General features: G+C 47.0%; 1 protein-coding gene and 1 long non-coding RNA gene across 2 annotated transcripts; one reads left to right on the forward strand and one right to left on the reverse strand.

Annotated features, from left to right (window-relative positions):
* Positions 1–3,159: 3,159 nt before the first annotated feature.
* On the forward strand, positions 3,160–4,535 carry LOC307209110. Its single transcript, XR_013835314.1, has 2 exons — positions 3,160–3,291; positions 3,607–4,535. It is a non-coding gene; the product is annotated as an uncharacterized lncRNA (long non-coding RNA).
* Positions 4,536–4,777: 242 nt separating this feature from the next.
* PTGER2 (prostaglandin E receptor 2) lies at positions 4,778–26,609 on the reverse strand (the record flags this gene model as incomplete). Its single annotated transcript, XM_079955898.1, has 2 exons — positions 4,778–6,794; positions 25,692–26,609. 2 exons carry the CDS (start codon positions 26,607–26,609, stop codon positions 6,546–6,548), a joined length of 1,167 nt encoding a protein of 388 aa, XP_079812024.1. The 3' UTR covers positions 4,778–6,545.

A 26,609-nucleotide genomic window follows, 5' to 3' on the forward strand; every position in this document is an offset into this window, starting at 1 on the left:
TTGGTTTTGGAACGGACTTCTGGAACAGATTAAGTCTGAGAACCAAGGTACCACTGTAATCTTAAATTTTGTTCTCCGCATTTCCACACAAGTTTGTCCTCATGAAAATTCTTCACCATTTTAGGGGAAAAATTCTCCCTATATACAATTTTCGTATGCAGTGTTTTGCATACAATATTTTCCTTAATGTAATGCATCTACTGGGGTAAAGCGTACAAGAACTGCAAAAATAGATGCATTTTATGTTCACGTTGCTGCAGGAAATATATTTCTGTGTACAATACTTGGCTGGAAAACTGCACTGCAAAGTTCAGAGAAGTGTGAATTTTGAAGGATGGCTGTTTTGCTTCCCTTGTTCTTTCTGAAAGTGCAAACCAATCATTTTTTTATTTCATAAAATTTATACAGCCCTTGACTGTAAAAAGAAACACCTCAAAGCAGTTTACAAAAGATAAAACAGCAAAACCAAGAAAAACTCAAAAGCATACAAAAGTTAAATACTAAAACAGATTAAAATTACCTTGATTGTCTAAGCATCTGCACAGGCTTGTCTAATAAACAAGAATGTTTTTCACAGGCACCGAAAAGAGTACAGCGAAGGCGCCTTCTTGAGCTCAATAGGCAGGGAGTTTCAAAGTGTTAGCTCTGCCACACTAAATGATCGGGTTCTTATAAATGCGGTATAAAGGTAAAGGGTAAAGGGACCCCTGACCATTAGGTCCAGTCGTGGCCGACTCTGAGGTTGCGGCGCTCATCTCGCTTTATTGGCCGAGGGAGCCGGCGTACAGCTTCCGGGTCATGTGGCCAGCATGACTAAGCCGCTTCTGGCAAACCAGAGCAGCACACGGAAACGCCGATTACCTTCCCGCCGGAGTGGTACCTATTTATCTACTTGCACTTTGATGTGCTTTCGAACTGCTAGGTTGGCAGGAGCAGGGACCAAGCAACAGGAGCTCACCTCGTCGCGGGGATTTGAACCGCCGACCTTCAGTTCGGCAAGCCCTAGGCTCTGTGGTTTAACCCACAGCGCCACCCGCGTCCTTTATAAATGCAGTATAGTTTGCCTTTAAATGTGGACCGAATTGAGTTTCTCTCCCATCCTAGGCCTCCAGCTGTGTTGGACCACAATTCCCATCAGCTTGTGTGAGCTGTAGTCCGAAGCAGCTGGAAAACATCACTTAGCGGAAAGCTGTTTAAAGAAAAGGAGACCTTAGTCTTGCCATTAAGAGTCATCAGATGTTGGATGGTTTCCTTCGCAGCAGTAATATTTCTAAACTTCCAGCCCAACTGGATTCCTGTAACCTAGGAGCTATGCCACTATAAAGCGGGAAGCATTTATAGAGGATTGTTTCTGTCGCGCCTTGAAATCCTAGCAGGATTACTTTCCTTGTTGAAAAACACCAGGCTGCTTTTATATAACAGTTTATTCCTTATGCCTCACCCTCCCAATTCGCCCAGGGGAAAAAAATCTTTCTCTGAGGAGTAAACTCAAGACCCCCAAATGAATTCTCAAGTTATAATGTGAGTGAGGCGGCCCCTTGCTCAGAGGAAGAGAGCTTTTTAGAAACTGGGAGGGCAGATTTCAGGGCAACACTATTTTTATCTTCCGAAAAGCCATGGGGAGCAGCAGAGAAATGCGGAGGAAGAGCAAAAAAACACAAAAGACCCAAGAGGAAACGAAGTTTTATTTTGCACCTCTTACTTAAATATTTCTGAAACAGAATCTCAAAAGGAACAAACCATGGCATCCCTCCAAATTTATTTCATTTATAAGGTTTCTTACACTCCCCTTTGCCGTTAAAAGTCCCCGGAGTGGTGTTACAGCAATACAGGTTATGCAGCATCATGTTAAAAACAACAGCTTCAATTCGCAAGGAGTTTAATGAATTGAAAAGTTCCCATCCCCTCACAGCATTAGCGTTGCCAGGGGTTAGACTAGATGGCCCTTTGGGTCCCTTCCATCTCTATAATTCTGTGATTTCAGCCATCTGCATTTCAGCAGCCAGTTGGGAGCCCTCCTGAATAATGTCCTGATTTACACGTAACACTAAACCATGGTTTGCTTAAACCACAGTTTGTTTAATAAGCAGCAAGCTGAAACAAGTTGTCGGACAGACAAGAGACAACAACAAACCATGGCTTCAGAGCAGAGTTTGTTGGCAATAAACAAACCATAGTTAAGTTGCTGGGCGGATAACACCATTGGTAAAGTTTATTAAACCACTAAACCAGGTGTGAGGAAGCTTTGGCCTTCTAGAACAACAACTCCCATCACCCCTGGCTTGCTGGGGCTGATGGGAGTCATAGTTCAGCACTATCCGGAAGGCCAAAGGTTCCCCAAACCTGTACTAAGCCATGGTTTAATAAACCATGGTTGAACAGGCCATGGTTTAGTGTTGACTGCTAACCAGGGTAAGATGGGGCTGCTGCGAACTTCCTTGGCTTAGCATCGTAAGCCCTACGAACACCTATGCTGTTTGTCTCCACCATCTGGTATTCAAAGATAAACTGCCTGTGCACATGGAGGTTCCATTTGCTATCATCGCTAATAAACAGAAACCCCCTTATGAAGAAAGGTTGAAGCAACTGGGACTCTCAACTGAGCGGAAAGGTGAGAGACAGGAGACAGGATTTAAGTTTACAAAATGATGCATGGCAAGGAGACATTAGACTGAGAAAGCTTCCCTTCTCTCTCTCTCATTACACTGGAACTTAAAGGTAAAGGTAAAGGGACCCCTGACTATTAGGTCCAGTCGTGGCCGACTCTGGGGTTGCAGCGCTCATCTCGCTTTATTGGCCAAGGGAGCCGGCGTACAGCTTCCAGGTCATGTGGCCAGCATGACTAAGCCGCTTCTGGCGAAGCAGAGCAGCGCACGGAAACGCCGTTTACCTTCCCGCCGGAGCGGTACCTATTTATATACTTGCACTTTGACGTGCTTTCGAACTGCTAGGTTGGCAGGAGCAGGGACCGAGCAATGGGAGCTCACCCCGTCGCAGGGATTCGAACCGCCAAACTTCTGATCGGCAAGTCCTAGGCTCAGTGGTTTAACCCACAGCGCCACCTGCGTACACTGGAACTTAGGGACATCCAATGAGGCTGAATGTGTTTTGTGTGTGTGTGTGTGTGTGTGTGTGTTTTAATCTTGTAGTTTTATGCCATGAACTGCCCTGAGATCTGTGGATCAAGGGCAGCATACAAATTTAATAAATAATAGTAATAATAAATAAAATTCTTGGAGGAGAGGGCTATCAGCTGCTACTAGCGAAACCCTGCCTCCACGGTCAGAGGAAGTGTTGGTTTCTGCTCTCTTCACTGTGCAGCGAAGTGCTTGTCACGAGACAGGTGTTTACATTCCACAGTCTGTGCTGTTGGAGTTTCTCACGGGAAAGGAGACTGGATGTGACGTACACTGGTTTCCTGTTTTTCACTGTTCACACAGTGTTTCTCTCCGTGCTTCAGAGGAGAGAGGACGCTTTCTCTGCTCCGGCAGAGGCAAGATGTTTTTCTGTAATCTACCAGCTTTGAAGTGTAAATAAAATAATATAGAGTATGTGGCACGTACTCCTCATCATTCCGCTATGCTCGGGACTCTGCAAATTCAACAGGAAGTGCTTCTGGATTCCAGCTGCGGGAAACCACAAGAGGATAGAGGGCTCCTGAGGTTGGATACTGTTTTTTAGTGCCCCACAGGTATTTGGGTGGCCACTGTGAGGACCATATACTGGACCAGAAGGCCAGGGGCCTGACCCAGCAGAGCTATTGTTGTTCTTATGCTATTAATATTAATATTAATATCTACATGGTGCCTAGGGAACAACTTGCACCTTAATATCAGCAAGACCAAGGAGATGGTGTTGGACTTTCGGAGGAAGAGAGGAGAACTAGCCCCGCTGTACATCGGGGAGGGCTGTGTGGAGAGAGTCTCTTCTTTTGAATTCCTAGGAGTTTATCTCAGTGAAGACCTTACTTGGAAGATCAATACAACCCAGGTGTTTAAGAAAGCCCAGCAGAGACTCCATCTCCTCAGGGTATTGCAAAAGAACGATGTCAATCAACATTTGATGATCTCCTTCTACTGGTACACAATAGAAAGTGTCCTTTCCTACTGCATCACGGTGTGGTATGCTGGTTTGACAATCAACTGATAGGAAGTGCCTACAGAGGGTGGTGAATACAGCACAAGATATTATGGGCTGTCCCGTGAATCCGATGGATGAAAGAGCGGAAGAACGTTGCCTCAGGAGAGTGAGGAAAATTCTCAGGGATGATTCACACCCTGGCCGGCACTTTCTTGATCTCCTGCCCTTGGGCAGAAGATATAGGAGCATGATTAGTTGCACCAACAGGGTAAAGAACAGCTTCTATCCGTGGGCTGCTGAATGAAAAGATAACAACAGGGCAACTGACTTTTGGGTTTGGTGGGTGTGCATCAGTAAACGAGGGAAATTAAGACTAAGAGAGCTGAGTGGGGGGTGCTCGTGTAATCTCACTGTATACAAGTTGTACAAGTGACAATAAAGTATTTCAATTTCAATTTCAATTCAATTGAAAGACCCAACCTCTCAGAAGCTAACGTCTCCACATTCTGCCTCCTCTCTGTTTACCACACTTACTGGCCATTTTGTGCATAGTTTGCAGTAGTAAATTATGCCTCTACCTGCTTCAGGTAACAGCATCTTCCTTCTGGATTTGAAGATGTTGATTTCAGTGTGTAGACGACAAAGCTAATGGTTCATATAAGATAACGCAAGCTAATACGGATTTTACCACATTGACCAACGACCAAATACAGTTTTACTGACATATAGCATCTGAAGTCAAAGCAAACAGGAGGGAGAAAACCCCTCGAAGATAAATATCCAATTGCATTCAACAGCCTTTGATAAAGTGTGCATCGTGTTCTTTGCATTGGCCCCGGCCTTCATCCGAGAGAAGAAACACGCAAAGACGACACCTTTGGTTACAGAGTGTTTTGCAAACAAATAATGGTTCTTCGGGGAGATAATTCTCCCTCTCTGTCAGTGCAACGTAAGGTCGATCCATCTAAGCATGCAAAAATCCCCCAAATTCAATCCTAGGCATCTCCAGGTGAGGATGGAAAAGACCCCTGCCTGAAATCCGGAAGAGAAAATTCCAGGAAGGAAAGACAATGATGACCCAGATGGACCAATGATCTGATGTTGTCTCCAATCTGAACAGTCTCCAATGTTGCCACCTGAGGATTTCCTGGTGAACAGTTAGGATGGATGGCCATCTGCGAGACCTGGGAGAAGAACTGGTGGAGGAAGACTGGAAGAAATTTAAGGACTATCTACAAAAATATTGTAAATTGTATGAATGTTAAGAAAGATGTAAGATTAGCAAAAACATGGCTTCAACAAACTAGGTATAAAGAATAGAAATTTAAATTTAATTGGAAGACGAAAAGATAAATTTTGGATAAGTAACATTTTATGATTAAGTTTCAATAAGAGTATGTTAAATCCCAAAATTTGAGATATTAATATTGGAAAATTATATTATATGAATTAAACCAAGTTAATAATTTGCTGGTAAAATTTATGAGTTTAGAAAGCAGGAACAAGGGTTGTGAGGAAGTCCAAAGATGAATATGAAATGTGGATATTGGAAAAGATTGTGGTATTATGTATTTTATTGTTAAACTAAAATTTAATAAATATTATAAAAAAAAAAAAAGGATGGATGGCCATCTGTCAGGAAGCCGAAACAAAATAAAAAAATTCCTTCCAGTAGCCCCTTAGAGACCAACTAAGTTTGTTCTTGGTATGAGCTTTCGTGTGCATGCACACTTCTTCAGATACACTGAAACAGAAGTCACCAGACCCTTATATATAGTGGGAGGGTGGGGAGGGGTATTACTCAGAAGGGTGGTGGGAATAGGTGATTGGCTGATAGGTGTGGTAAACCAGCTGACGACTGTTAACGACTGCAGTTGGTCTTATGGGAAAAAGCAAGGGGTGAGATGGCCAAAAATAGCTTTATCATGCATAATGAGATAAGAATCCAACGTCTCTGTTCAGACCAGGTCTCTCCATGGTTTTAAGTTTGGTAATAAGTTGCGATTCAGCAACTTCTCTTTCCAGTCTATTTCTGAAATTCTTTTGCAATATGACAGCTACTTTGAGATCTTGTATAGAATGTCCCGGGAGACTGAAGTCTTCTCCTACTGGTTTCTCTGTCTTGTGATTCCTGATGTCAGATTTATGTCTATTTTTTAAATTCTGTTTCGACTACGGCAGACCAGCACGGCTACCTACCTATGCCAGGAAGTCTTTAGCTGTGATCCCCCCATGGCAGAACATTGGAGTAGAGTAGGATTCCTAAAAGTGCCTTCAAACTCTACAGGTCTAGGATGGAGTCATTTCAAACAATCGCCCTAGGGAAATGCAGGGCAGGGCATACTTTTATGTCCACCAGGCATGCCAACATGGGAATGGAGAATTCCAGTCATTCTCCTGGAATTACCCCGAGGAACTGTCCAGAGATGGACTTTCAAATTTCTTCTCCAAAAACAGGAGACCGTTCACTGCCTGCAAATGCCAGCCTGTTCAACAGGCTTTGGTTTGGCAAAGGGAGGCCTCTGCCTGTCCGTAGTTTGTGGTTTTAGGGGCATCCGGCAGCAGAGGACAGATCGTATCACCCTCAAGATGGGGGGCCGGAGGATGGCAAACACCCAGGGGTCAATGATGGAGTTGAAGGAGAGGAACCGCATTGCCTGAAGGTCTTCCTTGTAATCCACACCTGGGTCAAAATGGTTCATAAAGGCACGGACCTGGAAAGAAACAAGAATAACAACACACTGTTTAGCAAAAGTAGAGACATCACCTTGCCAAAAAAGGTCCGTATAGTTAAAGCTATGGTTTTCCCAGTAGTGATGTATGGAAGTGAGAGCTGGACCGTATAGAAGGCTGATCGCCGAAGAATTTATGCTTTTGAATTATGGTGCTGGAGGAGACTCTTGAGAGTCCTGTGGACTGCAAGAAGATCAAACTGATCCATTCTGAAGGAAATCAGCCCTGAGTGCTCACTGGAAGGACAGATCCTGAAGCTGAGGCTCCAATATTTTGGCCACCTCATGAGAAGAGAAGACTCCCTGGAAAAGACCCTGATGTTCGGAAAGATGGAGGGCACAAGGAGAAGAGGACGACAGAGGACAAGATGGTTGGATAGTGTTCTCGAAGCCACCAGCATGAGTTTGACCAAACTGCGGGAGGCAGTGGAAGACAGAAGTGCCTGGTGTGCTCTGGTCCATGGGGTCATGAAGAGTCGGACATGACTAAATGACTAAACAGCAACAGCAGTTTAGCAATTGTATAGCGCACAAGGCTTAAAATGTTATGGGTTTTATTTCACAGAATTTATACGCCATGTGATTGGTAAAAACAGCAACTCCCTCAGAGTGGTTTACAAAGAGAACAAAACAATGACATTGTCAGTGAAAAACAAGTCCTTAAAACATTCAGGAGAAACAAAACAACCCGGCAATAAACTGAAAACAGATTGAATGTCAGAAGCAAGCTAGCAGTAGATCACACCATGCACATCGGAGTTAACTCTTGATTGGCAAAAATACGATCTGCAAGGACCTGGCAGAGTGTCAGGCCTAATGAACACAGCAACTTCGTTCCGGTAGGTCTTGCCCCCGTCAAGCAGTTGCTGAGACTGAAGGTGTCCACCTCCCCACAGCTGCCTAGGTCATCTCCTCTCCAGGGTTTTTTCCGAGCAATTGGAGACTATGCCTGCATTCTGGCCTTTGCTCCTTGCTCTTCATGCCTCTTCTGGCCCTGGGAGACAAGGGGGAAGTTTGTCACAGCAGGAGGGGGAGATACTTGTGATTCTTCACCAGCCTAACTCATCTCTGCCTCTCTCTCTTTTAGAAATAATTTTTATTCTTTTTCAATTACAAAAACCCAATATAAGCCTTATTATATCAATACCGAATTACAATACCAATTTGAATACAAGTTGATCAAATAGCCAGTTACAAAATTTAGGTGGCTCCCCGCATGCTAGCCTTCAAGGTTTAATAATTCCCTTTAATTACGATCCAATCTTAATAACAATCCCTTATACCACAGCTACAATGTTTTAATTTCAATTCGTATTAGCACATTTAATCATTTACGAGTCCGCTAGTAAAGTTCTCCTTTCTTCTTCCTGTGTGAGGTATTTATTTTAACCAATTATTCCTTTGGGTCTTTGCCAAATAGTATGTTCATCTTGGTTATTCCTGGTCTCCATCATGCCTTCTGTCTTTTTGTCTCGGTGCCATTCTAGAGCAGGCATGGCCAAACTTTGCCCTCCAGATGTTTTGGGACTACAATTCCCATCATCCCTGACCACTAGTCCTGTTAGCTAGGGATGATGGGAGTTGTAGTCCCAAAACATCTGGAGGGCCAAGTTTGGCCATGACTGTTCTAGAGAGATCTCTATTTCTTTATTTTCCAGCCCCTCTGGCTGCAGTTGTAAATTTCCACGCATCTCTGCCTCTTGACCTCCCTTGTTCCACTTGCCTGTTTCAGCTTCTGCCTCCGATTCTGGACCTCTCTCTGCCACAGACTCTCCCAGCTCACTAAGGCCTGTTAACCCTTCAGCTTCCGACACCTCCTCCTCCCAGTCTTCTCCCTGTGTCCACTCATCATTGCCCCACCACCAATCCCTGGGCTCTGAGCCTTCTTTCCTTGGTGGTTCCCCAACTGGCCCCTTCCACCTTTCCTCTGCGTCCAGCCAGTCCAAGACATTGAAACATATATATCAACGTTCTACATGGAATGTCAAATTATCACTTCCACAGGAGGCAGTGATGGTCAGTGGCTGTGATGGCCTGGGACTCGGGCTCGGACTCGGAACCAGAGGAGTCTCAGTCTGCACCGGATCCTCTGCCTTAGGCGGCACCTGAACCAAGTCTGGGGCCTGATCCTGAAGAGTCCCAGTCTTCACAGGTTCCCCTGCAACAAACCCCAGCTGGGCCGAGTCAGGGGCCTGAGCCTGCCCTGGCTCCAGATGTGGGGATGACCTTGTTGCCTCCAGCTGGGCCATCACTTACAGCTGCTCCACTACCAGTTGGGTCAGGAGAGGCTGAGGCGGCCCCTGGGTCTAGTAACCCACCAACGTCTCCTGAGCTGCAGAGACTGAGGTATGAGAGAAGGAGACATCTGAGTACTCGCAGGAGGAGTCATCAAGGGATCAGGACCAGCCGTTACCCCAACAAAGATAAAAGGCTGTCGGACCCCACCCCAGGTTGCGGGAGCAACGTTGCTGTTTGCCAGAACCTGCCTGAGATCCTGTACCTGTCCTTGCCTGGTTTCCTGCCTCGTGCCCTGCCTTGACCCTGTTGGACTGACTCCTAGCGGAACCTTCAGATTCTAGACGAGTCCTGGATCGCGTTTCACGGGTTACCCCCGGGCCCAGCACAGTGGCTGCTAGCCATGACAGCAATGTCCTGTCTCCACTTTTGGAGACAGCAATGTTTGTGAATGTTTAGTCATTTAGTCGTGTCTGACTCTTCATGACCCCCTGGACCAGAGCACACCAGGCACTCCTGTCTTCCACTGCCTCCCGCAGTTTGGTCAAACTCATGCTGGTAGCTTCGAGAACACTGTCTAACCATCTCATCCTCTGTCGTCCCCTTCTCCTTGTGCCCTCCATCTTTCCCAGCATCAGGGTCTCTTCCAGGGAGTCTTCTCTTCTCATGAGGTGGCCAAAATATTGGAGCCTCAGCTTCAGGATCTGTCCTTCCAGTGAGCACTCAGGGCTGATTTCCTTCAGAATGGATTGGTTTGTTCTTCTTGCAGTCCATGGGACTCTCAACAGTCTCCTCCAGCACCATAATTCAAAAGCATCAATTCTTCGGCGATCAGCCTTCTTTATGGTCCAGCTCTCACTTCCGTACATCACTACTGGGAAAACCATAGCTTTTACTATGCGGACCTTTGTTGGGTCATCTTGCTTGCCCTTCTCTGAATTATGTTTAGTCGTTTAGTCGTGTCCGCCTCTTTGTGACCCCCTGGACCAGAGCACGCCAGGCCCTCCTGTCTTCCACTGCCTCCCGCAGTTTGGTCAAACTCATGCTGGTAGCTTCAAGAACACTGTCCCACCATCTCGTCCTCTGTCGTCCCCTTCTCCTTGTGCCCTCCATCTTTCCCAACATCAGGGTATTTTCCAGGGAGTCTTCTCTTCTCATGAGGTGGCCAAAGTCTTGGAGCCTCAGCTTCAGAATCTGTCCTTCCAGTGAGCACTCAGGGCTGATTTCCTTCAGAATGGAGAGGTTGGATCTTCTTGCAGTCCATGGGACTCTCAAGTGTTTCCTCCAGCACCAGAATTCAGTCGCAAAAAGCCGGCCACTATGAGAACGAGATGGGCCCTTGGACTGATCCAGCGGGCTCTTATGTTCTCATGCCTGGCTAAGCTTGTCTGAACAAAAATGTTTTCAGCAGCTGCTGAAAAGAGTACAGTGAAGCCCTGATGTCAAAACTTCACAGGGCAGCGGAAAAGGACAATAGCACGCCCAGGAATATTTGTTAAATGGAGGAGGCATGTTGGGATCTGCTTTTGAACCTCAAGCGTTTTACGGGTGGAAAAGGCTGCAGAGAATTACGTCAGCCCCCCTAATACAGGAAACGCTTCAAAGGATGCTCTGACTGCGTGGACTTAACTGCATTGCAGCAGCAAGGTTCTTTATAAGGCTGGAGCAGAACACAGGAAATTGTTGAGGGTCTGGCTCACAGTCCAGGGTGAATTTGTGGTTGTGGTTTTGCCTCCAGGCTTACGCCAGCCTCCTTTTTCAGCCTCTGAGCTGCTCCGTCCCACTTCTTTTTAAAAATAAATTTATTTATGCTTTTCAGGTTTATGCATTTCACTAACTCGACAATCATCTTAAAAAGCAGAGACATCACCTTGCCAACAAAGGACCGTATAGTTAAAGCTATGGATTTCCCAGTAGTGATGTATGGAAGTGAGAGCTGGACCACAAAGAAGGCTGATCGCCGAAGAATTAATGCTTTTGAATTATGGTGCTGGAGGAGACTCTTGAGAGTCCCATGGACTGCAAGAAGATCCAACCTCTCCATTCTGAAGGAAATCAGCCCTGAGTGCTCACTGGAAGGACAGATCGTGAAGCTAAGGCCTCAAGACTTTGGTCACCTCATGAGAAGAGAAGACTCCCTGGTAAAGACCCTGATGTTGGGAAAGATGGAGGGCACAAGGAGAAGGGGGCGACAGAGGACGAGATGGTTGGATAGTGTTCTCGAAGCTACCAGCATGAGTTTGACCAAACTGCGGGAGGCAGTGGAAGACAGGAGTGCCTGGCGTGCTCTGGTCCATGGGGTCACGAAGAGGTGGACATGACTAAACGACTAAACAACAACAACATCTTGACAATCAATTTAACATTGCAAAACTTAACTTCCTTTCCCCTCTTTCTGCAGTTCCTTAAATGTATTTTTCATAACTTCTGTATATCCAAATTAACTTCATTTGCTCATTTAGTTTTCATCTGCTTTAAATATATACTCCTATAAAACTGCAGGCTATGACAATAATCCTGCCAATATTCTTAACTGCTTACAATTTATCTGTAAATATTCAGTAAACCATTTCCATTCTTTTATATATATAATTTTTTTGTTATTTTGATTTCTTATTCTTCCGGTAAGTTTCGCCATTTCTGCATATTCCATAAATTTTTGTATCCATTTTTCCTTTACTGGGACTTCTGCTTCTTTCCATTTTGGGGCAAGTAGCATTCTTGCCAGGGACGCAGGTGGCACTGTGGGTTAAAGCCTCAGCGCCTAGGGCTTGCCGATCGAAAGGTCGGCGGTTCGAATCCCTGCGACGGGGTGCGCTCCCGCTGCTCGGTCCCAGCGCCTGCCAACCTAGCAGTTCGAAAGCACCTCCGGGTGCAAGTAGATAAATAGGGACCGCTTACCAGCGGGAAGGTAAACGGCGTTTCCGTGTGCGGCTCTGGCTCTGGCTCTGGCCAGAGCAGCGACGTCACGCTGGCCACGTGACCCGGAAGTGTCTCCGGACAGCGCTGGCCCCTGGCCTCTTAAGTGAGATGGGCGCACAACCCCAGAGTCTGTCAAGACTGGCCCGTACGGGCAGGGGTACCTTTACCTTTACCTTTACCTAGCATTCTTGCCGCTGTAGTAGCATACATAAATAAATGTCTATACTATTAGGTAGTTCTGTCCCTATAATTCTCAAAAGAAAATCTTCTGGAGGTTTTTTTTAGAGTTTTTTTACAAGCGTTATTTTAGACATCCTTTTCAATTCATTATATATCATTTCCCAGTAAGCTCTCTCTCTCTCTTTGGTGATCCCTCATAGCCGAGTAAGACTGTCTTCCATAAACACGGTTTTAACAATGAGTCCGTAAGTGACTGTGGAGGCCAGTTCAGGACCCACACGTCCTTCCACAGTGGGGAGATTAGTTTCCGGGCGGGAGTTGATCACGGTGTGGATTTGCCAAGTGTGCCTTCCTCTTAGTACGTTTCTCCCTTGCGTCCTGAGTTTGAGCATCTTCAAAGTCCACGACACCTTTGGTAAAGGCTGTTCTCCAACTGGAGCGCCTGCAGGCCAGAGTTTCCCAGTTGTCGGTGTTTATACTACATTTTTTAAGATTTGCCTTCAGAAAGTCTTTAAACCTCTTTTGCTGACCACCAGCATTACGCTTTCCATTTTTAAGTTCAGAATAGAGTACAGTAGTACTTTGGGTTACAGACACTTCAGGTTACAGACTCTGCTAACCCAGAAATAGTACCTCGGGTTAAGAACTTTGCTTCAGGATGAGAACAGAAATCGCGCGGCGGTGGCAGCAGGAGGCTCCATTAGCTAAAGTGGTACCTCAGGTTAAGAACAGGTTAAGAATGGACCTACGGAACGAATTAAGTTATTAACCCGAGATACCACTGTACTGTTTCTGACAGTGGAAACGGACATATTCACCTGTTGTGGGGCATATCGGGGACAGAATCCAAGATCTGCTTCTACATGCAGAACAAATGCTTCACCACTGAATTCAGATCGTCCCACAAAGCAATCATGCTACATGGTACATGATTTTTGTGAGGTTCCAAAAGCAGCGGCGTAGCGTGGGTTGTCAGCACCTGGGGCAAGGCAAGTAATTTGCGCCCCCTAACCCGGGGCAAGGCAAGTAATTTGTGCCCCTAACCCCTAACCTGCCGCCGCTGCCAGCTTCTTCTTGCTGCTGCCTGGGCTGGTTGGGTGTGGTTCTCTCCCGCGCTCAGCGCTGTGCTGGGCGGCCGCTGCACTGTCCCTCCCCCAGATAGTCCCTCCCTCGCTCTCTCTCCGCTCTGCACCGCAACGCACGCCTGGCACCCTCCCCCTCCACAGTGGGCGGCGACCCGGCAGCTCGGATCAGATTCGCACAGCCAGCACTGCAGTGAGAGAGAGTGAGTGAGCCAGGCAGGGGCAGAGAGCTGCGAGTGCGAGAGCGCCCCCCCAAATGTTGCGCCCGGTGCGACTGGCCCCCCCCCTGCACCCCCCACGCTACGCCACTGTCCAAAAGTGGCATGCAGCACTCACTTGTCACAGAGTGTAGTGCTGGTGACTAGTCTAAATAATCATAGTTTCTTCTTTTATGTAAACAGCAGACGGAAAATTGAAACTTCCCCTTTTGCATTATTATTATTTTTGCTCATGTTTCTTTCTCACTCTCTCTTTCCTCCCTTTATCTCTATAGTCCCTTTCTTTTCTTCTTCCATTTTTCTCCTTTGTTTTGTACCTTTCGTGGCTGCGATTTTACTGCATTCTGGGGAAATCTCAATAAAAAATTGTATTTTTTAAAAAATGGGCAGGGGCTACCATGCCAAAAGATCAAGCCTAACAGATCCCTGTGAGAGTGCCTTTTCTGCAGATCAAAGCAGCGGAATGAGCATGCATGGATGGGGTAAGGCGATATTCAGTAGAGCTTACTCCCAGGGAAGTGTCTTGCACAGCCACCTTCAAAATGATGCACACTAGACAAAGTTCTGTATAGTTAATGCTATGGTTTTCCCAGTAGTGTTGTATGGAAGTGAGAGCTGGACCAGAAAGAAGGCTGATCGCCGAAGAATTGATGCTTTTGAATTCTGGTGCCGGAGGAGACTCTTGAGAGTCCCATGGACTGCAAGAAGATCAAACCTATCCATTCCTAAGGGAATCAGCCCTGAGTGCTCACTGGAAGGACAGATCCTGAAGCTAAGGCTCCAATACTTTGGCCACCTCATGAGAAGAGAAGACTCCCTGGAAAAGACCCTGATGCTGGGAAAGATGGAGGGCACAAGGAGAAGGGGACGACAGAGGACGAGATGGTTAGACAGTGTTCTCGAAGCTACCAGCATGAGTTTGACCAAACTGCAGGAGGCAGTGGAAGACAGGAGTGCCTGGCATGCTCTGGTCCAGGGGGTCACAAAGAGTCAGACACGACTAAACGACTAAACAAAAACAGACAAAGATGTGCCACTGATCTCATTTTGCAGCATGCACCAGCTGCTAGGAGTCACAAGCTGGGAAGACATGCTCTTCTGCTCAGACCCTGCTTGCGAGTTTCTCATGGGGCAGCTGACTGGCCACCATGAGAACTGCATGCTGTACTAGATGGGAGTTTGGCCTGGTCCAGCTGGACTTAAGTGCTATGCATCATTTGTCTTATTTTGCTATTTCTTGGGAAAGGAAGGAGTTATGCAAGACTCTGAGCAACGCTACCCCCCCCCCCCCGCCCCCACCTAACCACCAGAATTCTTACTGGCTTGTGAAGTGTCAGGCAGCGTCAGCCAGAAACTTACTTTTGTATCTAAATAATCTGTAATGAATTGGGTGGGGGATGTTTAAAATTCACTTTTACAAAAAACAACCACCAGAGTCCTTTCTATTGGGGGTAATTCAGAATGAAATCCCCAGGTGTCAAAAAAAATATTTATTTATGTATGCTACTACTGTGGCCCATGTTTCGTTAGCCCCCAAATGGAAAATGAGTGAGGTCCCAGCCAAAGAAGAATAGAGATTTAAGATGACAAAATAGGCACAACTCGCAGACTTAACATATAGAATAACAGAACAAGAAGAATGTATGTTTAAAGAAGATTGGAAAATGTTTATTGAATATATGGAGGGGGGAATTGTGTACACCTGAAAACGTTGGCAGCATTAAGATAAATTCAACAGTGTAAATTAGGCTTGATGGATGCATTTGTGGAATATTGAATGGTTTAGTTTTTGTAAAATATGCAGGAATCTATGATATGCAAAATGGACCATGGAAGGAGAAGAAGAGAAGTCACTGATATTTTAAGGGTGTTAAAATGAATATTTTATATTGTATAGCAGAAAATTTAATTTTAAAATTATATATGTAAAAAGAAATTTAATTTTGGATTTTAAAAAATATTATTTTACTTATTGTTTTTTATTATTAAATTTATATACCACCCCTCATTAAAAGGGCGGCTCGCAGAATAAAATACAATAATTAAACCCAAACAACAAAACAATACCCCTCCTCCTTCTGAGAATTCACAGAAATAATTCTGAGATTTGCAGGCAGCTCCATTCATTATGACACCCTCCCCTCCCCTCTGCAGAATCGTGGCATTCAGGAAGCCCTGGGAGCAATAAGACCTGCAAAACTCCTCATGTATCCATGCCTCAGTTTATTCACCATTCAAAACAGGGATGGGAAAACTGTGTCCTTCCAGACTGTTGTATCCCTGAACTGGCTGGAGCTGATGGGAGTTTGGGCTCCAACGGCAGCCATCATGGCTAGTAGCCTTTGATAGCCCTCTCTACCGCCATGGTTTGGAAGAACCTGTTATAGGGCAGAGTCAGTGTGGTGTAATGGTTAGAGTATGGGTTGGCAAACTAAGGTCCGCGGGCTGGATCAGGCCCAATTGCCTTCTGGCTACGGCCTGCGGATGGTACAGGAATCGCTGCGTGGATCGCCAGCACACACACGTTCTTTCCCTCTCCCTCAAACGGCGGCACCGGCGGCGCCTCCTCCCTGCCTGCCAGCTTCTCCCCTTGCCTTCCTCTTTGGACGTTTCTCTCTTGTGTCCTGAGTTCGAGTGTCTTCAAAGCCCACGACACCTTTGGTAAAGGCTGTTCTCCAACCGGAGTGCTCGCAGGCCAATGTTTCCCAATTGTCGGTGTTTATACTACATTTTTTAGATTTGCCTTGAGAGAGTCTTTAAACCTCTTTTGTTGACCACCTGCATGACGCTTTTCATTTTAAAGTTTGGAATACAGTAGTTGCTTTGGAAGACGATCATCAGGCTTCCGCACAACATGACCAGTCCAACGAAGTTAATGTTGAAGAATCATTGCTTTGACACTGGTCATATCTATTATTAGCCCTCCTTTCAGTGTTTTATATCCCCCAACACCGAAAGTAATGGGGGCACCTATGGACTAAATGAGTGGAATCCAAGGCAGCACCAAACAACTGTCGTAGGATTTCTGCTTGTGTAACGAGACTTCCGCCCATCTCTCTCCCTTCGCCTTGCACCCTCCTTGAAAATCTGCTCCCGAGAGCAGATTTAGGGGAGGAGAAGCTCCCACTGGGAATGGAAAACACAAGAATTACCAACTGTGGAAGAATGGCAGATGAAGATGATGGGCTTTATGGAGCTGGCTGATCTCACTGGGAGAATCCGCGACCAGAAAGAAGAGGAATATCAGGAAGACTGGAAGAAATTTAAAGATTATTTGAATAAATATTGTAACATTAAAGATTAGTAATTACTTGAAAGCACCAAATAGGCCTAGGATTAAATTAGGATTAAATAAATAAATGAGAAATAGAATGTTAAGAAAAGTTAAGAAATTTGATTATAACTGGAATATTGTTTTTTGAATAAGGATATTGGAAAACTGTTACATTCAGTTACAAGGAAATTCAGATGGAAGAGATTAGAGGAAGTCAAGTAATATGTTTATGAAGTTTAGCTAATTAATTAATTTTTATTGTATGTGTGTTTATGGTTGTATTTTTGGTTATCATTTGTTATATCTGTTTATTTATTTATTTTTGTTTTATTGATTTTATAGTGTGTTGTGTTTGTATGAAACTTAATAAATATTATTGGGGAAAAATAAAAGAAGGTCCCAGTGGGAAAGTGGGAATTCTCATGCAGACCCAGGACGGTGACTTATCACTGTGCTAGATGCCGGCTGAGAAAGTCCCAGGCAGTCCAAGACGAAAGAACGCACAACTGCGGTCCCCTTTCTGACCCGTCCCATTGCAGATCCGCCAGCTGCGCGTTCTCCAATTATGACTCAGCTGGACGGGGGGGGGGGGGGGGAGCAAATGAAGCGGAGAAGATGCTTCAAGGCTGTTGAGACCCAGAGCTAAATACTGGGGGCCAACAGCCGAATGTCAATATCTTGTTATAATAAACTTTGGCATGAGACTGTAAGGATAGAAAGAGAGAGAAATATCTAAATTAATGGTTCTTATTAGCCTGAGTAGCACCGAGTTAAAAACAAAAGAGGAATGTAAATGGGTAAAATGGATGGTAATTGCAGCCAGGCAGGTTATAGCGAGTAACTGGAAAAATGCAGAAGATCCAGGGGTGAACCAATGGAGGAAAAAACTGAATAATATTATAATTTTAGAATATGTGAAATATACTCAGAGTCGCAAAGTGATTTCATGCTCTTTATTCAGCTCATAGTGGTGAGGAGGAATGAATGGATGTCCCCTCAAAGTATCTGCTTTATATACATTATTTACACAATGGGCTGCACATGATTGGCTAATTCTGGAATTCTACTGTAAGCCAATCAGGTTGTGGATTCACTTATATCTGGAGCATGATTGGGTGGTTCCTGCCAACCAATCATACTGCTGCATTGTTCTAGGACCAATCAGACTGCTGCATTCTGAATCCTATTGTTCTAGGACTAATCAGACTGCTGCAATTTGGATCCTATTGTTCTAGGACCAATCAGACTGCTGCAGTTTGGATCCTATTCAACTCAGTACATAACAATACCTAACTGTGAAGATACACAGAACGAAAGGGTTTAAGGTCAGGGAGAAAGAGGAGGATTGGTTTGAGACAAGGGCTGTGATGCGATGGACACCGCAGCAAAGTATGGTGATCCATACTAGCAATGGAAAGGAACGTTTTATCCCTGCTTCCTCTTGTCCAAGTGCAAACGGCAATTTAGGTTTTTCCGGGTCGACATTTGCTCCGATTTAGAAGAAGAAGAAGAAGAGTTTGGATTTGATATCCCGCCTTTCACTCCCCGAAGGAGTCTCAAAGCGGCTAACATTCTTCTTTCCCTTCCTCCCCCACAACAAACACTCTGTGAGGTGAGTGGGGCTGAGAGACCTCAGAGAAGTGTGACTGGCCCAAGGTCACCCAGCAGCTGCATGTGGAGGAGCAGGGAAGCGAACCCGGTTCCCCAGATTACGAGACTACCGCTCTTAACCACTACACCACACTGGCTCTCTTTAGAGCCGAACAGCGGGTTTTCCCTGGGAACGAAGAATGGCAGGTGGATAACCACTCAGACCTGCGCACTGGGCAAGCGGAGGAAGTGTGAACCAGCCCAAAGTTTCTCCTCGTCATATATATTGACTCAGCATTTGCTTCTGGCTTTTCCATGTGTGGTATTTTCATTTTGTAAAAAGCCACCCTCTGGCTACTTTGAGCTGGCTGCTGTGCTATTGCTAGTAGCTCCCTGGGATTTCAGCCTTGTTTACACAGTTGGCTTGCTCATCTCATGCCATAAAAACTAGCGCATATAAACAGAAAGCCATTTAAATGTGTATGTGAATCCGGTCTTGGGTGTTTGATTTTCGTTGTTGTGTATACTGTGTATATACGGACAATGACAATAAATTTATCTTAATCTTAATCTTAAATGTTTTGCATTCTATTGCACTTTTAAAGAGTTTCCCCTTTTTATGCCGCAAGAGGCTGGAAAGAGTCCCGAAGGTGGATTGAACATTACAGATTGTATCCACCTAATCATCCCTGGTAGGGGACGCAGGTGGCGCTGTGGGTTAAAGCCTCAGCGCCTAGGGCTTGCCAATCGAAAGGTCGGCGGTTCGAATCCCTGCGGCGGGGTGCGCTCCCGCTGCTCGGTCCCAGCGCCTGCCAACCTAGCAGCTCGAAAGCACCTCCGGGTGCAAGTAGATAAATAGGGACCGCTTACCAGCGGGAAGGTAAACGGCGTTTCCGTGTGCGGCTCTGGCTTGCCAGAGCAGCGATGTCACGCTGGCCACGTGACCCGGAAGTGTCTCCGGACAGCGCTGGCCCCTGGCCTCTTAAGTGAGATGGGCGCACAACCCCAGAGTCTGTCAAGACTGGCCCGTACGGGCAGGGGTACCTTTACCTTTACCTTTAATCATCCCTGGAATATGGGACAATGTTTTGTGTTATTGTTGTCATCCATCCAACTCTAGAGACAATGGGGGTGAGCCTCCGGGGGGGGGGGGGGAGTCAAACTGCTGTGTTAGCAGCTCCGCAGGGACCCCCCCCCCCCGGGGCGCAAACCTGGGCAGTGTGTCTGGAGGTCCTGAACAGCCCAGACGACAAGACCCCCCTCTCGGTCTTACTGAAGTGGTCCAAAGGAAGGTAGAGCAAGACGTTTGGCACCAGTTTGGCTGCAGGAGTTGCCGGAAGGAGGCTGTTGCCGGAATCTGCGTATAGGTTGGGGGGGTTGCCCCTCCAGCAGATACCATGCACATGCAGCCTACTACCAAAATCAGCACAATCACTTTTGTGACTTTTGTGATTTGCCCCCACAAAACACTTCATCACAGTTTCTTCCTATCTATTCAAAGGGCCTTTGCTGCACGATACCAAATGTAAGAATTCACTGATAAATGTCTCTATGTACTGGCTCACTGGGAAAACTTCAGAAATTCATATAGACATGTGAGCTCAGCTACTCAGCAGCCCCTCTGTCTGAGTGATAATCCCTGGCATCCTGATACCTAAGTGCCATTCCAGAAATAACAAACCCAGATGAAGACAAAAGGGTGTGATTCACTTGGCTGGGAAACATGGAAATGTAAATATCTCTTTTGTTACACTTGATGGGTGTTTGGTGGAGGGCAAGGGGAACCATGAGGCAGGGTCCAGGATGCTCAGAATACTGCCACCAGACCTCCCCTTTCATGATGTAACCATGATGTATGAGTGATGTAGTTTGGGGGGTGTAACATGGGGATTAACAGCTAATAAAAGTTTGGGGGCTCTTTTGTTCGGGGCTTCCATCTTGTTCCACCCTGTGGCAGGTGAGAGTCCTGTCGCGACAGTCTTCAATAAAGACCAAGCCTACTGGCTGCTGTTTTGCTCTGGTATTCCTGGCTGGTGTCCTTGTTTTTTGTCCAAGGGAGCCCTCAGATTTCTCCGTTAACAAGGCGTACAAGGAGTCACCCAACCGCCTTAGGGACTCCTCTCTGGATTTGGGTAGGGTTTACTCCTGAGCCTCTTCATTTTAATTTATTTTTTGTTGAATCATTTTTATTAATTTTCAATTGCAAAACTCCAATATAAGCCTTATTATATTAATTCCAAATTGCAGTACGAATTCAAGTACAAAACCAAAACATAGCCAATTCTAAAAAATTATATGCCCCCCCCCCGCGTGCTGTACTTCAAGGTCTGTTGATTCCCTTTCACCCTGCTTCCGATCTATTACTCAATCCAATTACAATCCACTCTTGATAAAATCCCTTGTACCCCAGCTACAGTGATTGACTTCAATTCGTATTAAGACATTTAGCAATTTGTAAATCCGCAAGGGAAGTTTTCCTTTCTTCTTCCTGCATGAGGTTTTAATTTCCATCCACTGTTCCTTAGCCTCTTCATTATTGACAAGACGAATGAACCAATAAAATTGACAATATTGGACTGCTCAATGGACAGCCCTACTGTCCTACCACAGTGACCGTGTTTGCTCTATCATTGCAGGAGTTCTTAAGTCTATTCCTCCCCTCGCCCCATCCACTGACACACCAGGGGTTCAAATTGCTCACCCAGCCCATCTCATTTCAGGACCACAGTGCTATCTAGCTTCATCTTCGCTTCTGTCCAAGCCCCCTTGTGCTTTCCAACGACTAAAGTTGGCAGATTGGGAAAGGTTATGGAAAGCAGACTTGAAAATTATGGCATGTTGTATGTATGCTGGAAGAAAACTACAGCGGTACCTCGGGTTACAGACGCTTCGGGTTACAGACTCCGCAAACCCAGAAATAGTACCTCGGGTTAAGAACTTTGCTTCAGGATGAGAACAGAAATTGCACGGTAGCGGTGCAGTGGCGGCAGGAGGCCCCATTAGCTAAAGTGGTGCTTCAGGTTAAGAACAGTTTCAGGTTAAGAATGGACCTCCAGAACGAATTAATCTCTTAAGCCAAGTTACCACTGTATATGAAAATGATGTACCGGTGGTATTTGACTCCTAGGATGTGGGTGGCGCTGTGGTCTAAACCACTGAGCCTCTTGGGCTTGCCAATCAGAAGGTCGGCGGATCGAATCACCGCGAAGGGGTGAGCTCCCGTTGCTCAGTCCCAGCTCCTGCCAACCTAGCAGTTTGAAAGCACACCAGTGCAAGTAGATAAATAGGTACCGCTCCGGTGGGAAGGTAAACAACGTTTCCGTGTGCTGCTCTGGTTTCGCCAGAAGCAACTCAGTCATGCTGGCCACATGACCCAGAAAAACTGTCTGCGGACAAATGCCAGCTCCCTCGGCCAGTAAAGCGAGATGAGCGCCACAACCCTAGAGTCATCTGCGACTGGACTTAACTGTCAGGGGTCATTTAGCTTTTAAGCGAGCAAATAGGTCAATAGGACAAGTCCAAATACCTGCTGGAAATGTAAAGAAAAAGAAGGTACCTTTTATCATATGTGATGGACCTGTAAGGTATTAAAAGCTTTCTGGGAGATGATATACTGTACATTGGACGCTCAGGTTGCGAACATGATCCGTGCGGGATGCACGTTTGCAACCCGCAGCATTCGCAACTCTTCTCTGCACACGGGCGGGTTGCGATTCGGCGCTTCTGCGCATGCGTGACTGCCAAAACCCGGAAGTAATCTGTTCTGGTACTTCTGGGTTTCGGTGGTCCGCAACCCAAAAAAACACAACCTGAAGCGGCTGTAACCAGAGGTATGACTGTATAATGAAATGAAAATACAGTGGTGCCCCGCAAGACGAACGCCTCGCAAGACGGAAAACCCGCTAGACGAAAGGGTTTTCCGTTTTGGAGGCGCTTCGCAAAACGAATTTCCCTATGGGCTTGCTTCGCAAGACGAAAATGTCTTGCGAGTTCCTGCTGGTTTTTTCTCCTCCCCCCCTTTTCCTAAGCCGCTAAGCCGTTTATCAGCTGATCCGCTGATAAGCCGCTTAACAGCTGATTGCTAAAAGCTGCTAAACCGCTAATAGCGCTAATCCGCTAAGCTGTCAATGGGCTTGCTTCGCAAGACGAAGAAACCGCTATATGAAGAGCCTCACGGAACGGATTAATTTCGTCTTGCGAGGCACCACTGTAAAATGTTTAAAAGAACCTTTGTTAAAAAAACCCCAGAAGCTTTCTTTTTAGGAATTACAGGTACTGACATCCCAAAGGAGCAGAAAAGACTTTTCATGTATGGAACGATAGCTGCTCAGATGCTACTAGCCCAGAGACAGAAAAAATGCAAAGTCCCTAACAGAGAGGAATGGCAAGCTAATGATGGTCTATGCCGAAATGGCAAAGCTGACTGGAAAACTCCGGAACCAAGAGAACAAAAACTTTTTAAAAGAATGGGAATTTTTTAATAAGTTATCTAGGAGACCACTATAAGCAGATGGAAAGATTAGCAGGATTTTAATTCCACTTGTAATGTAATAAAAGCTATGGACAATATGGATTGATATAAAATTTAGAGTATGGAAGAATATGCGGTTGTAAATGTTGAAAATAGGATTCCATGGAGGGGGTGTGGGGAAGTCGCGAGATTCAGAGTAATTTCAATATATGGATATGTATTTGGATTGTTATAATTTCATATTTGTAAAACCAAACAAAAATGATTAAAAGAAGAAGAAGAAACTGGTAAAGAGTGGAGACCCTTTTCGGATCATCTGAGAAAATATTTGTCAAACGAAATTGAAGGTAGGACTTAAAAGGCAAGCAAAGGGATGTAATGTAAGATATACATTTTTTGGGGGGGGGAGTACCGTATTTAAGACGCGGGTGGCGCGGTGGGTTAAACCACAGAGCCTAGGACTTGCCGATCAAAAGGTTGGTGGTTCGAATCCCCGCGACGGGGTGAGCTCCCGTTACTCGGTCCCTGCTCCTGTCAACCTAGCAGTTTGAAAGCATGTCAAAGTGCAAGTAGATAAGTAGGTATGGCGCCGGCAGGAAGGTAAACACCATTTCCATGCGCTGCTCTGGTTCGCCAGAAGTGGCTTAGTCCTGCTGGCCACATGATCCGGAAGCTGTACGGCAGCTCCCTCGGCCAATAAAGCGAGATGAGCGCCGCAACCCCAGAGTTGGCCACGACTGGACCTAATGGTCAGGGGTCCCTTTACCTTTACCTTACTCTATTTAAGGCAGCAGATAAAGGATTTGAACAGAAACATCGTGGAAGTAAGGATGGGAGGTCAAAACGCCAGGGGAAGGTTGTACAGGAACTGAACAGAATTAGTTAAACTCTATGAAAATTGATAAAAATTTATGGGGGAGGAAGAGTGGTTAGACACTGGCATAAATCGCAGGAGGAAAGTGATTGATGCCTCACATTTAACATGCCTTTAAGAGTCATCCTGAGCCCTTAACGCTAAACATCCAAGACTCTGGGGCATCGGAAGCTGCCTTATCAGCACAGCTGCGTCAAAAGGCTGCAGGGTCTTTGGGGAAGGCCAAGAGCTCACTGGGAGAACACCTGCTCTGCCTGCAGAAGGTCGCAGATTCAAACCCAGCTGCTTTCGGGGCCAGCAGCAGAGGGTGCTCAAGCTGGGCATCTGCCAGGGCCCCACAGCCAGCGGAAGACCCATGGATCCTAACTGTGTACCGTTCTGGTTGCCTCGCTTCAAAAAGGATATTGTACTTTGGGGAATGGTTCCCAAAAGGGCAACCGAAATTATCAAAGGGCTGGAGAAGAGAAGATTTAGAGATGTGGGACGCGGGTGGCACTGTGGGTTAAACCACAGAGCCTAGGACTTGCCGATCAGAAGGTTGGCGGTTCGAATCCCCGCGACGGGATGAGCTGCCGTTGCTCGGTCCTTGCTCCTGCCAACCTAGCAGTTCAAAAGCATGTCAAAGTACAAGTAGATAAATAGGTACCGCTCCGGCGGGAAGGTAAACGGTGTTTCCGTGCACTGCTCTGGTTTGCCAGAAGCGGCTTAGTCATGCTGGCCACATGACCCGGAAGCTGTACGCTGGCTCCCTCGGCCAATAAAGCGAGATGAGCGCCGCAACCCCAGAGTCCGCCACGACTGGACCTAATGGTCAGGGGTCCCTTTACCCCTTACCTGACGGCTGTTGTTAGCTGCTCTAAACCCGGCTTTGGCCGGGGAGGGCGGGATACAAATAAAATAATAATAACAATAATAATTACTATTATTACTATTAGCCTCCTTCAAATATCTGAAGGGCTCTGATCACATGGAAGAGGCTTGTTTTCTGCTACTCCAGAGTGTAGGACTTCAAATGACAAGAAAGGAGATTCCAGCTAAACATCAGTCTGCAGAGCATGAGACTCTGCATGTCACGGTCATGGGTTCAAATCCGATGTTGGGGGAAAAGATTCCTGCATTACAGGGGGTTGGACTAGATGTCCCTCGTGGTCCCCTCCAGCTCTACAATTCTATGATCAGGAAGAACTTTCTGACAGTATGAGCTGTTCAGCAGTGGAACGGATTCCCTTGACGGTGTCTCTGAAAATTTTTACGCATCGCTTGGGAAGACAGGCGAACTAATACCAGTGTACTGGAAGAAGCAAAGATCACCAGTGTTGAAGCAAGGATTCTTCAACATCAACTTCGTTGGACTGGTCATGTTGTGCGGATGCCTGATTATTGTCTTCCAAAGCAACTACTCTATTCCCAACTTAAAAATGGAAAGCGTAAGGCTGGTGGTCAACAAAAGAGGTTTAAAGACTCTCTCAAGGCAAATCTAAAAAAATGTAGTATAAACACCAACAATTGGGAAACACTGGCCTGCGAGCGCTCCAGTTGGAGAACAGCCTTGACTAAAGGTGTCCTGGGTTTTGAAGACACTCGAACTCAGGACACAAGGGAGAAACACACTAAGAGGGAGGCACGCTTGGCAAATCCACACCGTGATCAACTCTCGCCCGGAATCCAATGTTCCCACTGCGGAAGGACGTGTGGATCCAGAACTGGCCTCCACAGTCACTGACGGACTCACTGCTAAGACAGTGTTCATGGAAGACAATTTTCCTCAGCTAGGAGGGATCAAAAAAGAAGAAGTTGAGATTCCTATATTGCAGGGGGTTGGACTAGATGACCCTTGGGACCCCTTCCAATGCTACAGTGCTACGATTCTACAACTGTAAACCTCTTTAAGAGACCCTTTCACTCTGATGCAGCCCCAGCCCCATGGCAGCTCACCCCGCACCTCTTGGCCAGCTGCTGGCTGGCTGCTTGTGCCCCAGGATTTTGGACTGCTCCCCCAGGGCGCCCCCACCGCATCCTCCCTCCCCACTCACCGTGAAAGGCAGGGAGCACACTGCGAAGGTGATGGTGATGATGGCGAGGAGGATGAGGTGGTCCAGCTCCTCGAACATGGACAGCTGCTTCCTGGCCGCGCACCTGGGGCTGGGCGCCTGGCCGTCGGAGGACGCCGTCTGGCGGAGCTGGGAAGAGGACGAGGACGAAGCGGCGGCTGCAGCTGCTGCGGTCACCCGTCGGGTGGCTTTGCCCCTCCGCTGCATGCGGAGGAGGTTGACGATGACGCTGAGGTTGCAGAGCAGCACGGCCAGGATGAGCAGCAGCAGCAGCGACGCGTAGAGGAGAGAGAAGGCGCCCCCCGACGACAGCTCCGCCGCGCCGCCGGCCCGCGGGAAGTGCATCTGGATGAAGCACCAGGTGCCCGGGCAGTACTGGACGTAGCGGCCGAAGCCGAGCAGCGGCAGGGCGCAGAAGGCGGCGGCCAGCGCGTAGAGGGCCGGCAGGGCGGCCAGCAGGAGCGGCGCGACGGGGCGGGCGCTCAGGAGGCGCTCGTACAGATAGGGCGCGCCGATGGCCAGGCTGCGCTCCAGCGCCATGGCGCCCAGGCATCCCATCGTGGCCAGGCTGAAGAAGCTCATGGCGAAGGCGAAGTAGAGGCACACGCCGCCGCCGTCGGACAACCCGCGCAGCGTCTGCCGGCGCCCGTAGGCTGCCAGCACTACGGGGCTCAGCAAACACGTGCCCAGCAGGTCCGTCAACACCAGCGCCATCACCAGCACGTGGAAGGGCGCCAGGCGCTCCCGGCGAGCCCGACGGCGAGCCCGCGCCCGCAGCAGCAGCCCCAGCGCCGTCACGTTGCCCAGCACACCGGCCGCGAACATGAGCGCCGCACTGGCCGGGCTCTCGCCCGACGGCGGACGCAGCTCCAGCGCCGCCTCGCAGCTCGTGGTGTTCAT

Source organism: Podarcis cretensis, assembly GCF_951804945.1.
Source record: "Podarcis cretensis genome assembly, chromosome: 1".
Taxonomy (NCBI): Eukaryota; Metazoa; Chordata; class Lepidosauria; order Squamata; family Lacertidae; genus Podarcis; species Podarcis cretensis.